Genomic DNA, 15433 nt, shown 5'->3' with positions numbered 1-15433 from the left:
CTGTGTCCCTTTGAAAGGGAGATTAGGGACTTCCAAATTCTTCTTCAGCTCAAATTAAAAATCTGAGCCAGAGAATAGTTCTTAGTTTATCAACCTGGCCCTCAATCCCCACCCCACCCCAACTTTCTTTCCCTATCCCTTTAAACAAGATATTTTTACTGGGGCAATAACCCCAGTGCCCTAGCAGCAGGAAGAGGGAAACAGAAAGATCTGGTCTTTCCCTTCTCTCTCCAGTATGCTGGTAATGTCTTAGGATAGGGTACTTGTGGGTCTCTGGAAAATGAAGTTTTCCCAGAACTACTGCAGTGACTGGGGCGTGGTGGGTGACTTCTGACATTGTGCTGGCTTCAGAACGTAAGCCAAGCCGTTTCCATGCCCAGATGATTTCCAGCTGCAGGTCCTGAATGCAGGGCTTTCGTTTTAACTTTGTTGTAATTAGAATGATTTAATTGTAGAATTATTAAGATGCTGCATGCCATACTTCATGAATAAATAGTCAAGGGTAAATAGTCTTTCTCTAATTAACCAGATGCACCCATCCTACAGCTGGCGCTAATCCTAATGAAGTTTTGGTGCTGGCAAAAAGACCCATTTATTTGAGCAGGCCTTAACAGAATGCTGTTGTTTTGACTAGGTTGTGGTATTGCTCTTGCTCATATTGCTTTGCCTCCCGTTATCTGCTCCTAGTTTTTTATTTGCTTTTGTTATTGTGGTTTAAATTCTATTTTATTTGCACCCTAAATCTGGGATCGTTCTCCCTATGAGGGGCAGTCTGGAAAATATTTTAAAATAAATAAAAACTCTCTTGCATCATCAGCCTTACCTAAGGACCAAAGAAATGGGCAAGGATAGTAAATTACTTTCTCTACTCACAAATTACTGTTTGAACATCACCAGAGAAATAAAAAGAACCACACAATGTGGATTACTGCAGTGATGCAGCTATAAATGAAAAGCTGTTTGCTGAACTAATGTTTGGGGAGATTACTGTAATGACACTTCTGAGGGACATAAATTTGAGGGAATTATTGAGTAGTACTCATTTTTTTTCCTTTTTCCTTTTTAACAAGGTGTGTGGTTCTCAAAAGTTGGATAGTCCATCCATCCTGCCAGCTGCTTCCTTAGGGGATATAAACGAACAGTCAATCTTTTGAGAGCATGGTGGAAACTGAAGGCAGGAATATGCCATCAGAGCAAGCTTTGCTGTGAAATGGCACATTTGGGACTTCAAATTGGTATCATCAATCCCATCATTGTCCTGAGGGGCTTTCCTGTGTGATCATCAAAGTGACAAGCATGCAGTTCTATGGCTGCTTGCCACACGTCCCAGGATTCAAGAGTCCCTGTGGAGGAGAGGCTCTCCTAAACCAGCACATCCCTCCTCCTTTGATGGTAGCAGCTGATACAGAGGCCAAAAGCAGGGAGGTGAGGCTTGCTTCTATCAGACAACACTCAATACCTACCCAGATACCAGGCTTCAGCTTTGAGGAGCCCCAGCCTGCTAACATCTTATGCTAAGATTTAGGAGAGGCAGTGATATATAATAATAATAATAATAATAATAATAATAATAATAATTAATTAGAAGGGCCCATAGGTAAAGGTGTGATGCTAGGGATGCAAAGCCCTTGAAGGAAGAAATAGGTGAAAGCCTGAATGATGGAAACCTGGTCTGTGGTCATGCATCTACTAGTCCTTTATTTGTTTTAATTGACAGCCATGGTATCTAGTAGAGCAGGTTCCCTTTTCAGTAGTAATGTGTCTTTGTCTACTTGCCTCTGGGGAATTACTAACGGTGAATAAATATTATCAGGTGAGCTCCTAATTAAAGGAGTGCAAGTGGCTTATCTTATAACCCTACAGTCCCCTCTAAAGTCCCTTCCTCCTCAGGCTTCTTTGCTCAGAGATGGTCCAGGTTGGGTATGGATGTGCATCCTCATCCCTGGTTACACTGAAACTGACCTGTCTTGCTGACCCGGCCTTAGCCATGGACTGTTTGAAGCGGTATGAATTGGAGTAGATACCGACTTAGTTATTTGCACTCCTACTGATTCTCTGCCAAGCTGGACCTGACCGTAATAAAGTGTGTCATCTGGTTGTTATTTTTTTCATATTCTAGTCTGGCGCAATTCACAGGGGCATATTGGCCAGACGTAGCTGATGGCAAAGCAATATGTAAGGGTCAGGAATGGGAGACTTTCCATTTTATTTTGTATTTTTACTCTGCAATTGTAATGCTGGATTTTAGAGATTTAGAAGCCCCCCTTTTTTAAAAAAAGAAAGGACCTGGGACTCAGGAAAGTAAGTGGGCTGCTAGGAAAGGCAGGAAATCATTGCTGGAGATGGGTTAATAAATGTATTAACCTCAGTCATGTTTGAAAGCATTGACACCAATCTCTGGCAGGGAATGAAAAAAAAATAAAAATTCAGGAAGAGATTGTGGCTGTTACAAGGCTTATGAGAATTTATCACCAACCAAAGCTAGATCATTTCTTCTGTAAAAGAGAGCTTACACAATTGCTTCTTATTACACTGTATTGGTACTTGGTTTTAACAATGTGATTTTTATTTTTCATCTTGAGATTCAGTGTGGTGAAATGGTAACAGTGTGAGATTGAGTCAAGAGAAACAAATTTGAAGCTCCGCTCAGTTATGAAGCTCACAGGCTGACTTCAGTCACATTCATACCATACATTTAAAGCACTATGATGCCATTTTAAACAGTCATGGCTTCACCCAAAGAATTCTGGGAGCTGTAGTTTGCTAAGAGTGCTGAGAGGACCCTATTTGCCTCACAGACCTACAATTTCCAGAGTGGTTTAGAAATCAATCCCTCTTCAAAGGGAACTCTGGGAATCTTACCTCCGTGAGGGCAATAGGGATCTCCTGGCAACTCTCAGCACCCTTAACAAACTACAGCTCCCAGAATTCTTTGGGGAAAACCATTACATCATAATGGCATCATAATATTTTAAATACATGATGTGAATGTGGCCACAGAGAAGCATATTGACTACCCTGAACTCCCCAAAGGAAAAGTTGGATATAAAGATAATATTTTTTTTTAGTCGAAGTATTTCCTATGCTTAAAAGACATGAATGGTATTTTCTGATCTCTAAGCATGCTAAAAAAGTTGAAGTTCTTAGGAATCAGTAAAGGGATTTTTAAGGAAATAAACAAAAGTTCTCCTAGGTATCTTGCGTGGTATTTAAATTCAGGTCCAGATTTAAGAGACATCATGCTTATTGCCAAGAAAGAAAGAAAAAATCACAGAACTGAAGAGTTACTAAACTTCACTGTTTCTGGTACTTCCATCAAAACACCAGCCCCTCTTGGGGAATACAAGTGAGGGCTCCTGTGTGTGTTACCTAATCTCCCAGTTGTTTCATAGAGATATCCATAATCATGGAGAACAAGATAGACTCCTGAGGCATCTCATAGTTGGCTATGAGTGGAATAGAATCCCCCAATGCCACCATCTTGGTCTGTCCCCCGCCCTCAAAAAATTCAAGTCCCATCATGGAGAGATGGCCCAGAAGAATGACCAGGTTCAGTAGTGGTTGGCCTGGGGAGATGCTGCCACTCACTTGACCTCCAGTTGGTTGAATCACTGCTGCATATTGGAAGGTAAGAGGAAGAATGGTGATTCATCAAGATGGCCAGTGGGGTGCAAATGTGGTGCCAGGAATGCTGGACTGGCTCCACCACTGTCCTTGCACCACACCAACCTGCCTGTTGCCTCTGCCCTCTCTATTTCCCAATCAATATGGAAGATTGGAAGCCAGGTGAGTTATGGCTCTCCACCATGCCATCCACTACTGCTCTGGTCCATGGTACTGAAAACTGAAAGCAACTCAGACTAATAAACATTTATTAAGGCATTCCCAATAGGCACAAAGGGTGGCGCTGTGGGTTAAAGCCTCAGTGCCTAGGGCTTGCCAATCGAAAGGTCGCCGGTTCGAATCCCTGCGGCGGGGTGCGCTCCCGCTGCTCGGTCCCAGCGCCTGCCAACCTAGCAGTTTGAAAGCACCTCCGGGTGCAAGTAGATAAATAGGGACCGCTTACCAGCGGGAAGGTAAACGGCGTTTCCGTGTGCGGCTCTGGCTCGCCAGAGCAGCGATGTCACGCTGGCCACGTGACCCGGAAGTGTCTCCGGACAGCGCTGGCCCCTGGCCTCTTAAGTGAGATGGGCGCACAACCCCAGAGTCTGTCAAGACTGGCCCGTACGGGCAGGGGTACCTTTACCTTTACCTTTAATAGGCACAAAGTAGGACCAACATAGGAGCTCTCTCTGGCCAGGCGATGCCAGAATTACCTTACACCTTACTGATAGACAGCTCCAAGGCCCTGGGATGGATGCCTACCTGATAATCCCTGATATTCGCTTGCTGATGCCAAAGTCTTAATTGAAAACAAAAACCCCCAAGCTTCACATGGCAAACTAGTGCTCCACAAGCTAACTCTGCATGAAGCAAGAGCTCACTGTTGACATTTTAACTCTCTTGCTCATTCAATTCATTGGCTTCATTTTTCGGCAGGTGAACAAATAATTATTTCCCCCATTTCCTTTTGCCAGTTTGCTCAGGCCTTTTTTTTATGCCTCAAGCATTCCCTCCTCAGCTCTCTCTCTCTCTCTCTCTCTCTCTCTCTCTCCACACACCCCCTCCAAGCGCTTCTAAGTTGATGTTGTTTTTCTAAGACCCAAAGTGCCTTTTGGAGGGAAAAAAGCTTTTTCGCTTTAGCTTTCTTCTGAGTGCCTGGTAAATTCCGAACACTCCGAGATCACCAGACGTTTTATGTTTACAGCGGGCTTTCTGCATCAGTTCCGTAGGCCTCGATCTGTATCTAATGCTGCCACCTATTGGATATGGACATAATCAGCTTTCAGCAATTGCAAACCAGAGATAAACATATTACAGTAATCCTCTTCTCTGAAACTGTTAAGTCCTGTAATTCCTTCGATCTGCAAGCTAATCAAAGCAACGTTAGCATATATGGGTAGACGTAGCGTGCGAACTACAGGCCATTTTGCAGGAACACAGGAAGTGTCCTCATACTAAGCTATACCATTGGTTTCTGTCACAAGCAGCTAGGATGAATGGCCAGTTGCAGAAGGCTGAGGTTCAGGATCCAGAATCAGAGGGACCAGAAAGGTGGAAGATGATAGGTCAGATACAATGCAAGGCAGTCTACATTGCCATTTACAGAGGTACCTCGGGTTACAAACACCTTGAGTTACAAACACTTCAGGTTACAGACTCTGCTAACCCGGAAGTAGTGCCTTGGGTTAAGAACTTTACCTCAGGATGAGAACAGAAATTGCGCGCCGGCAACGTGGTGGCAGCAGGAGGCCCCATTCGCTAAAGTGGTACCTCAGGTTAAGAACAGTTTCAGGTTAAGAATGGACCTCCAGAACGAATTAAGTTCGTAACCAGAGGTACCACTGAATAGGAATGAGTTGCTAAGACTCATGAGCTGAGTTGACGTTACGGGCCTGGTATGTCGTGTGTGTGTGTGTGTGTGTGTCCAACTCTACAGCTCTATGATTGTGTGATTCTATAAAGGTAAAGGTAAAGGTACCCCTGCCCGTACGGGCCAGTCTTGACAGACTCTGGGGTTGTGCACCCATCTCACTTAAGAGGCCAGGGGCCAGCGCTGTCCTGAGACACTTCCGGGTCACGTGGCCAGCGTGACATCGCTGCTCTGGTGAGCCAGAGCCGCACACGGAAACGCCGTTTACCTTCCCGCTGGTAAGCGGTCCCTATTTATCTACTTGCACCCGGAGGTGCTTTCGAACTGCTAGGTTGGCAGGCGCTGGGACCGAGCAGCAGGAGCGCACCCCGCCGCAGGGATTCGAACCGCCGACCTTTCGATCGGCAAGCCCTAGGCGCTGAGGCTTTAACCCACAGCGCCACCTGCGTCCCATGTGTGATTCTATATTTCTGTGCAAATCCTTTATCTACGCCTTAAAGGTAATACTTATTTCTATAACATATATCTTACATTTCATTCCTTTATCATTCTCATTCCTTTGCTTTTATTTCCAGTCCTGCCTGCGACTTCTATTGACTATAATATTTTCTCAGATGGTCCGAAAAGGATCTCCACTCTTCCACAAACTTTTCGTCTTTTGGGTCTCTTATTTTTGCCACCCATTTTGCCATCTTCATATAGTCCAATAGTTTTAAAGTCCACTCCTCTTTTGTTGGAACTTTTTTACATTCTGGTGCATACAGTATTCTTTCTGCAGTGGTGGCATAAATAAACAATTTAACCAAGGTGGGTTTTTTTTGTTTTTTTTTTACCTCTGCCTTTATTCTTGCCAAAAGAAATGTTTCTGGCTTTGGGGAAATGACTTTTTTAAACATCTTTTTCAGTTCATTATGTATCATTTCCCAAAAGCCTGTTGCTTTTTTACAACTACACCACATATGAAAAAATGAACCTTCAGACTCTTTGCCAGGTGTGCCTCAACTGTCTTGTTTGGATTTGATATCCCGCTTTATCACTACCTGAAGGAGTCTCAAAGCGGCTAACATTCTCCTTTCCCTTCCTCCCTCACAACAAACACTCTGTGAGGTGAGTGGGGCTGAGAGACTTCAGAGAAGTGTGACTAGCCCAAGGTCACCCAGAAGCTGCATGTGGAGGAGCAGAGACTCGAACCCAGTTCACCGGATTACAAGTCTACCACTCTTAACCACTACACCACACTGGAAGTCACCTGACAGGATGTACAATGTGGCAAAGGATCAGATGACTTCTTTCATGCTCTTAACCTGTAAGTGCTAGTTTGCTTTCTGAGTTACCACAGGAGGTAAAGTGCCAAAGACTGGTTGCTGGAGGTCCTGATTCAAGATCCATTTCAACACCGTGCAAAATCAGATGGAGGTGAGAAAACCACTGTGGTGGAACTTCTTGTGCAACCAGGATGATGTGAAAAGCCCTGAGTCACGCAAGCAGGAGGACCATGAGAAAGCTGGGAGAGAAATGGAAGTAATTTCTGTGTTTTAAAATAAATCTGGAGAATTAAATAAAAATCATTTTCATGAAGCTGTGGAACATTTGCAGTCAAAATGATGAGAGGAGTTTGCTAATATTCTGGACAAGCGTTTCAATTCAGAAAGAAGCAAGTTCAGTATTTGCTAGCTTTCTTTGAAAGAACAGAAAAGCAAAACCTTCTCTGTTCCTTCTTTACAGGTTTGTAATGTTGGTGCATCTGTGCTGATGGTGTCCCAGGCATGCATCTTATCAAATTGCACAGAGTGCCTTGGGAAATATCGTTCCCACTCTTGCAGTGGAAGCCCTCTACCCTGCTTCCTCAAAGATGACTTAGCAGAATGGATCCCAAAAGGAAGGAACTGAAGGGTAGAACAGGATGATGGGTAGAGCCTGGCTTTATACATTTCTTTGTATACCATTTTGCCTAACAGATACATTTTGCCAACCACTTTATCCTAATGCAATTACATTTTTCGAGGTTACTTTCACGCACATGTGCATGTTTGTACACATTACTCTGCCGGTGAACTGCATGGCAAAATTCAGCGAAGTGTGTCTTTTGACCTCTGCTTAAAAACCTCCAAGGAAAGAAAATCCACCATGTTCGAAGCATAGGAGCCAACTTCTAGGGGTTGAGGTCCCCCTCTCAGTCTCCTCTTTGCCAGGTTAAACATACCCAGCTCCTTCAACCGTTCTTCATAAGGCCTGCTTGTGAACTGAATCAAATCCCTCCATTTAAAAATAAATAAATTGCTCCATGGATAGTACATGATTATGCTTCAGGGCATACATAGGGGTAGCACTGTGTCATGTCCCCCTCCCTCAAAGTCTGCACATCAGAAAATTCCTTTCAATATTCCAAATGCAATTCTGCATATCCGGTTTATCATTTCCTTATTTATGCTATTTACTTATCTTATTTCCCTCTTACCCTTGTGATCTCACTAGTTATATTTTCATGGTGATTGGATAAATCTCTTCCTGGGGTGTATGCTGATGAATATATTTTTTTAAAGTGTTTTTCTCCTCATGGTTTTTCACTCCCCTCCCCAAACCCATCGCACGTCCATCATGTGTTTTAATTCTCTTTGTTTCCAGCTGACTGCTTTGATGTTTGTTCTCTTTTTATTTCCTGCTGAGCCTCAAAAATGCCTTCTCTTTGTCAGGTGGTTATTAACTTGGTTTCGAAAGGTCATTTTCACAGATGGAATCTAGAATGGGTGTAAATATTTTTGGTAAACTTCTTCATAATATTCACATAGCTTCTTCATTTCAGGACTTGAGCAGCAGGTTCAGGCCATATTATGTGTTCAACAGGGTCAGAGTAGCGACGTAATTCCTGGATCATACCACTTTAGGTTTCCAGGGGGGAGACATGTGTTTGAATATTCTGTACTTAGAGATGTGTTTGAATATTCTGTATTTGGATAGATAGAGAGATGATAGATAGATAGATAGATAGATAGATAGATAGATGATAGATAGATAGATGAATGTTTCGAACATTCACCTTAAAAAGGAACTCATTCTAGTTCAACATGTTCAAAAGGAACTAATTCCAGTTCACGTTTATCCCTTTAGAAAACTAATCAGTTTGGTATTCATTTAGTTCTCAATTCAATTCAAGTTCATTCAAATGATCTTCAGCAGAAAAGGAGGAAGTCCCAAAGCAGTCCTTGCATTAGTGGAATGACTTTTACTTGTGCAATCAAAATTCATCTCTATTTCCTCCTCTCTCACACCTGTCCCCAATCTATTGAGCAATTCCGCCCCAGAAGGCTTCCAGATATTTTAATACTAACATACTCTTTATTCACCCCTGCCTCTCTGAAGATGTTTAAAAGGGGATGGAGTCCCCTTTTGTGCAGAATCCAAGAACACCCCAGAAATAGCAGAACATAAATATTTTATGCACGCAAGTCTCTGGCTATATATGTATTAGTTCACAAATACAAACTTAAAATACAAAAACTCATGGGGAAATTATGAAAAAAAGGAGGCTTAATTGTATAAATTCCCAATACATACCTGTATCAGGAAGTTTTTAATGTTTGACGTTTTATTATGTTTTTTATATTTTGCAGGAAGCCGCCCAGAGTGGCTGGGGAAACCCAGTCAGCTGGGTGGGGTATAAATATTATTATTATTATTTCTCTGGGTTTTACCCAAGCCTTCTAGAACAGATTTGGGGAAGATGGGTGGGGCACATGCGAGGAAAAGAGAGAGAAGATATTCCACTGCAAGAGCAGAAGTTACAGTACTGAAATATAGGTTTACCTGTTCCTAGTTTGATACCTCTCCAACTCCTTGAAAAATTCCATCAACAGTATCTCCAACATTTTTTACACATCGCTTGGGAAGACAGACAAACTAATACCGGTGTACTGGAAGAAGCAAAGATCACCAGTGTCGAAGCAATGGTTCTTCAACATCAACTTTGTTGGACTGGTCATGTTGTGCAGATGCCTGATGATCATCTTCCAAAGCAACTACTCTATTCCAAACTTAAAAATGGAAAGTGTAACGCTGGTGGTCAACAAAAGAGGTTTAAAGACTGCATTAAGGCAAATTTTTAAAAATGTAGTATAAACACCGACAATTGGAAAACACTTGCCTGCAAACGCTCCAGTTGGAGAACAGTCTTTACCAAAGATGTCATGGGCTTTGAAGACGCTCGAACTCAGGACGAAAGGGAGAAACATGCTAAGAGGAAGGCACACTTGGCAAATCCACACTGTGATCAACTCCCACCTGGAAACCAATGTCCCCACTGTGGAAGGACGTGTGGATCCAGAATTGGCCTCCACAGTCACTTACCAACTCACTGTTAAAACCGTGCTTATGTAAGACATCTTACTCGGCTATGAGTGATTGCCGAAGAAGAAGAAGAAGAAGAAGAAGAAGAAGAAGAAGAAGAAGACGCCAACCGTCACACCACTTGCAGGGCTGTCTGATCCAAGCCTGGTCTAATGATAAAGAACTCTTAAGAACGGAGAATAGTTTGGCATTGAAGCTGCCCACTCACTGTTAGTACCGGGGTGGCTCACAGAGCAGGCAGGCAGCTCACCAACTCACACAGTCTCCCCCACTATGATGAGATGCATTGCATTTCTATTTCAGCTATGGTAATTCTAAGTTTGCATCTGTCCATGTGAATGGTCATATGCAAATGTTATGCATATCTGCGCCTTCTTCTCCCCCCCCCCCAATGCATGCATGGCTGACTCTAGTCTGTAGGGTTGCCAACTCAGCGCTCACCCATGAAATTACAGCTCTTAGGACTTAGACACGCTGATATATCTCAGTGAAGCCTACTTCACAAGGCTATTGTGGTCATCAATAAGAAAAACAAAGCACTGGAGATGCAGAAAAAAAGTTCAGGAAATGATAAATAGAAACCCATTTTGACTGCCACCAAATTGGACTATGGACAGCAGTAGATTTGACCGGAATGATGTAGTAAATAATATGAAATGTAATTTATGAAACCAAGACTGCCTCAGAAGAATTTCAAGCTACAAACAAACCACCTTCTGAAAACTGATTTGACAGCTCCTTTCTGCCAAATGAGATATTCTTGTCCAATACATATATAAGCCAACCACATCATTTCATGTCTGCATGCTCATATGTCACCAGAAGCAGAGTTTAAACCTACTTAACAATGTTTTTTGAAAAATATTTTTGCCAGTGCAACCACAAACCCCCTTTGATATCCCCCCACCGGCACGCCTTCTGAAAACATTTGTGTTTAAATCTATGTGGCCCTCTCTCTCTATTTCTCTAACTTGCTTTCTCCATGATGCAGCTACGTAGCCAAATCTAACTACTTAGACTGCATTGTGGCATCTTTGCAGCATTGTCCCATTTTCTGATTGGCTGGAAGCATCCATTTGCTTGATCCAGGAGGGAGAAAAATGCAGAAACTGGTGGGATGTATGGGTCAGATCATGAGATCAGACAGAAATAGCAGCAGCCATTGAAAACAATGGTGCCAAACTATCTATCTAGCTGTGGTGAAAATTCACATAATCTTTGAGATTTTCAAGAAAATTATCTACCTCATTGAAATTACTAATACCCGCCTCAAAACTGGATAATTTTCAGCAAAGCTGTAGTCATAAATGCAAAATATCTCTATATATGAAGCATTCAGATGAAGCAATGGCAAACCAGCAGGGCTAACTTTAGAAAGAATTACAGTTCCGCAAACCTTCTAGCTCCTGTGGAAAAAAAGATGGATTTTGTACTGAAAGTTTATGTTTGGCTTAATGATATTTGCTCCCCTGCCTCGCTCTTCTTTTTATCACACAGTCAAGCTGCAAACACTTCCTGCATGCATATCGAAGTGCATCGAGATTATAGGATTATAAAAACAGGATCACTTAAAGCTGTTCACTTTGTGCTACCATTATGGCTGCAAATTGATATTCCCAGCCAAGTGGGTGCTTATTTTATTAGCCACAGGGATTCATCAAAACAAAAAAAATTCCTTCCAGTAGCACCTTAAAGACCAACTAAGTTAGTTCTTGGTATGAGCTTTCGTGTGCATGCACACTTCTTCAGATACACTGAAACAGAAGTTTCCAGACCCTTCTATATAGTGAGAAGGTGGGGAGGGGTATTACTCAGAAGGGTGGTGGGAATGGGTGATTGGCAGATAGCTGTGATGAGCCTGTTGACGACTCTTAATGACTGCAATAGGTCTTACAGGAAAAAGCAAGGGGTGAGAAGGTGAAAAATGGCTTTGTCATGTATAATGAGATAAGAATCCAAGGTCTTTGTTCAGACCAGGACTCTCCATGGTTTTAAGTTTGGTGATAAGTTGCAATTCAGCAGCTTCTCTTTCCAGTCTATTTCTGAAATTCCTTTGTAGTAAAACAGCTACTTTGAGATCTTGTATAGAATGTCCTGGGAGATTGAAGTGTTCTCCTACTGGTTTCTCTGTCTTGTGATTCCTGATGTCTGATTTATGTCCGTTTATTCTTTGGCGTAAGGTCTGGCCTGTTTGTCCAATATAGAGAGCTGAAGGACACTGTTGACAAACAGGCCAGACCTTACGCCAAAGAATAAACGGACATAAATCAGACATCAGGAATCACAAGACAGAGAAACCAGTAGGAGAACACTTCAATCTCCCAGGACATTCTATACAAGATCTCAAAGTAGCTGTTTTACTACAAAGGAATTTCAGAAATAGACTGGAAAGAGAAGCTGCTGAATTGCAACTTATCACCAAACTTAAAACCATGGAGAGTCCTGGTCTGAACAAAGACCTTGGATTCTTATCTCATTATACATGACAAAGCCATTTTTCACCTTCTCACCCCTTGCTTTTTCCTGTAAGACCTATTGCAGTCGTTAAGAGTCGTCAACAGCTATCTGCCAATCACCCATTCCCACCACCCTTCTGAGTAATACCCCTCCCCACCTTCTCACTATATAGAAGGGTCTGGAAACTTCTGTTTCAGTGTATCTGAAGAAGTGTGCATGCACACGAAAGCTCATACCAAGAACTAACTTAGTTGGTCTTTAAGGTGCTACTGGAAGGAATTTTTTTTGTTTTGACTATGGCAGATCAACACGGCTACCTATCTGTAACAGGGATTCATCAAACATCCTCAAAATTGCCCTCTTCATAATGCGATGCAGCACAGCTGAGCACATAAGGTTCCGAATATATGCCAAACTCAAGGAGATAATAACACCGGGCAAACCTCTTTTGATGAAGCACTCTGCAAAAAAGCAAAGGGTAGGGATGGGAGCAAGAATACCATCCAACAAAGGCGACAATTCGACCACAAAGTTCTTCTCTACCCTGTGTTCATCCAAGGAGGCACTCAATAATAAACCACAGTCAGAGACCTCAGAGGATCCCTTCATTAGGATTTCACTGCTCGCTCAGCCTTTGCTGCAATTCTTGTATTACATTTTGCCCATAAAATAATCATATCTGGGATTGGGGTAGAGGACATTGACCCACAATCTCCACAGTCCACAGAAGCATGGCCCTCACCTTTCGTGACCATTCTAACCCCTTCTCCCGCAAAAAAAAAGAAAAGAAACAAAGAAAGCAGGGAGTTTCCACAAGCACCAAAATTATTCAAAAACTGGAATTTTGCTAATGGGTATATTTACTGTTCAGCAAGCGCAAGTCTATGTTTTCCTCTTGTTAACTGGGTGCAGCCACCAACAATATCAATGGTCGTTATAAAGCTAAAGAGCTCATAACTGCAGCCAACAAGTCTTATTTTCAATGTTTATGCCATTTGCCACAAGTACAGACCAGAAAAACAATGGGCGGGGGGATTTGACAGTAACCATATCCCCCCCTTCTAAAACACATAGGAGGCATTTCTCCTTCACCTCCTACAATTGCACCCGTGAATATGGTTTGTTTATCACGAGGCATCACTCTGCTCCATGTATGCCCTCCTTGAGTCCCATTGATTTCAATGGGAGAAATGTAAGTCTGGAACCTAAAAGACAAAGGGTGGCTAGCGCATTATCTGTGCCCATTGGCTTACCAATGCCAGGTTGTCTGTGTCACTGAGCACTGCTTTGGGAAGAACCACTGCTGAATATGTAATTTGTCCACACTCCTCTGCATTTAATTTCCCTCTGGCCTGACTGTTTACCCTATAAACCTTGTGTGTACACACACACCCCGATAACGAAGAATAACACTCCATGCATCTTCAGAAGCCCACCATAGCTTACTCCATCACAAATTTCAGGTGCCACAAGACTCTTTGTTACTTTTGCTGCAAGCAACTAACACGGAGCATACCCCTCAAAAAGTCTGGACTTGACTCTCCCATTGCAACCAGCTGGAACATAGCTTAGAAACTTAGCTTGGGCTCGGCTGCGCCCTGAGTTTCGTATTATTTCATTGCCACTAAATGCCCGGCAACCTCCAAGCAGCTTAATATTATTGTTCCACTTACCCCCATTTTTCTTTCTGGCCCAAGGCGAGCTTGGTTTCCTTCGGGTGCTCCATGCTGGCTTTTCCACTGGCTTTTGCACCTCACCTGACCATAATAATAAAAAAGTCCCTTCTGACAGAAGGAAGAGGAAAGCAATATGCAAAACAAACAAAGAAACCCAAGAGGAAAGCTACACCCCTATAGACCAGCACTCATAGCAACAGACGGAGAAAGACTATCCTCTCGCTGGTTGTTAACTTTTTCCAGTCGTGAAGCAGTAATTCCTCTGGAACTGCAACTCAGCATGTGTGATGCAAGGGGCTCTTTTGAAACGGCGTTTTCCTCTCGCTTGCCAGCCATTCCTCACTGTCCCTGCCAACCCTGAATAAAACTCTTTCTGATGTGGCAAGGTCTGCAGAGCCAATTGGACAACAAATGGAGCCTATTTGTTTTATTGACAGATGGCAAGGGTGAGGTGATATCCGGACAAGGGGGTGGGGTGGGTGATTGAAAAGGTTCTCTGGGCCATGCTTTTGGTTTAACTTTATTGTGGTGTGTGTGTGTGTGTGTGTGAAGGAGAAAGGTCTCTCTCTAAAATTAGAATTCTATTTTTAAATAGTTACCTACCACAAGACAATTTCTGGGAAATGCAGCTGGATAGTTGAAATAGTGAGTGGTCAGGCAGGGACAATATGTATGACAGAGATCTGATTGTTAAGAATATAATAACACAGTAAGATACTGCTGGATCGCGCCCATGGCCCATCCAGTCCAGCATCATGTTCTCACAATGGTCAACCAGGTGCATTGTGGGAAACCCACAAGAGGGGGACCCAAGCACAAGGCCTCTCTCCCCTCCTATGGTGTCCAGCAACTGGTACTAAAAAGCACTACTGTGCTCAGCTGTGGGGGCAGAGCACAGGCTTCCTCAACCTCGGCCCTCCAGATGTTTTGAGACTACAGTTCCCATCATCCCTGACCACTGGTCCTGCTAGCTAGGGATCATGGGAGTTGTAGGCCAAAAATATCTGGAGGGCCGAGGTTGAGGAAGCCTGGCATAGCATAACCTCCATGTCTGGTAGTCACTGATACAGTAGTTTTCTCCTCCGTGAAGTTCTGTTTTTAAAGTCATCTAAGTTGGTGGCCATCACTGCCACCAACAGCGAAGGCTTCATTTTGAGTTGCCGAAAAACTGAAAGGCAGAGTTTTATGGTTTCACACCCTCAATGAGTCTTCCCCAACCTGCGGTCATCTTGGTGCTGTTGGATTCAAAATCCCATCAGCCCCAGCCAGCATGGCCGATGGTCAGGGATGATAGGAGATGAAGCCTGGGGTCCATATCCTTGTTCTATATGGTGCAAGTTTTAGCCTCTATTTCTCACCTCAAGCTCATGTGTATATGTAGAAAAACACCTGCAGCACTGAAACATTTATCAATGACATTTAAAAAGATGGCTGGGAATGAAATGGCAAAATTCATTTCCTTCCAGTAAAATAATAGCCTTCA

The 15433-nt window shown here is 43.0% G+C and overlaps 1 protein-coding gene across 2 annotated transcripts in view; it reads right to left on the bottom strand.

The window, feature by feature from the left end:
- KCNMB2 (potassium calcium-activated channel subfamily M regulatory beta subunit 2) overlaps window positions 1-14164 on the bottom strand; it is a 315905-nt gene extending 301741 nt beyond the window's left edge. For both annotated transcript variants that reach the window (XM_079978278.1, XM_079978280.1), the window contains exon 1: window positions 13948-14164. In XM_079978278.1, coding sequence (XP_079834404.1) covers window positions 13948-14000 — 53 coding nt within the window. In that variant the 5' untranslated portion in view covers window positions 14001-14164. The remainder of the gene's footprint in view (window positions 1-13947) is intronic.
- Between the last annotated feature and the right edge of the window lie 1269 nt (window positions 14165-15433).

Source organism: Podarcis cretensis, assembly GCF_951804945.1.
Source record: "Podarcis cretensis genome assembly, chromosome: 5".
In the NCBI taxonomy this organism is placed as follows: domain Eukaryota; kingdom Metazoa; phylum Chordata; class Lepidosauria; order Squamata; family Lacertidae; genus Podarcis; species Podarcis cretensis.
Note: the sequence above shows the minus strand (reverse complement) of the source record. Positions and strands in the feature narration are given on the sequence as shown.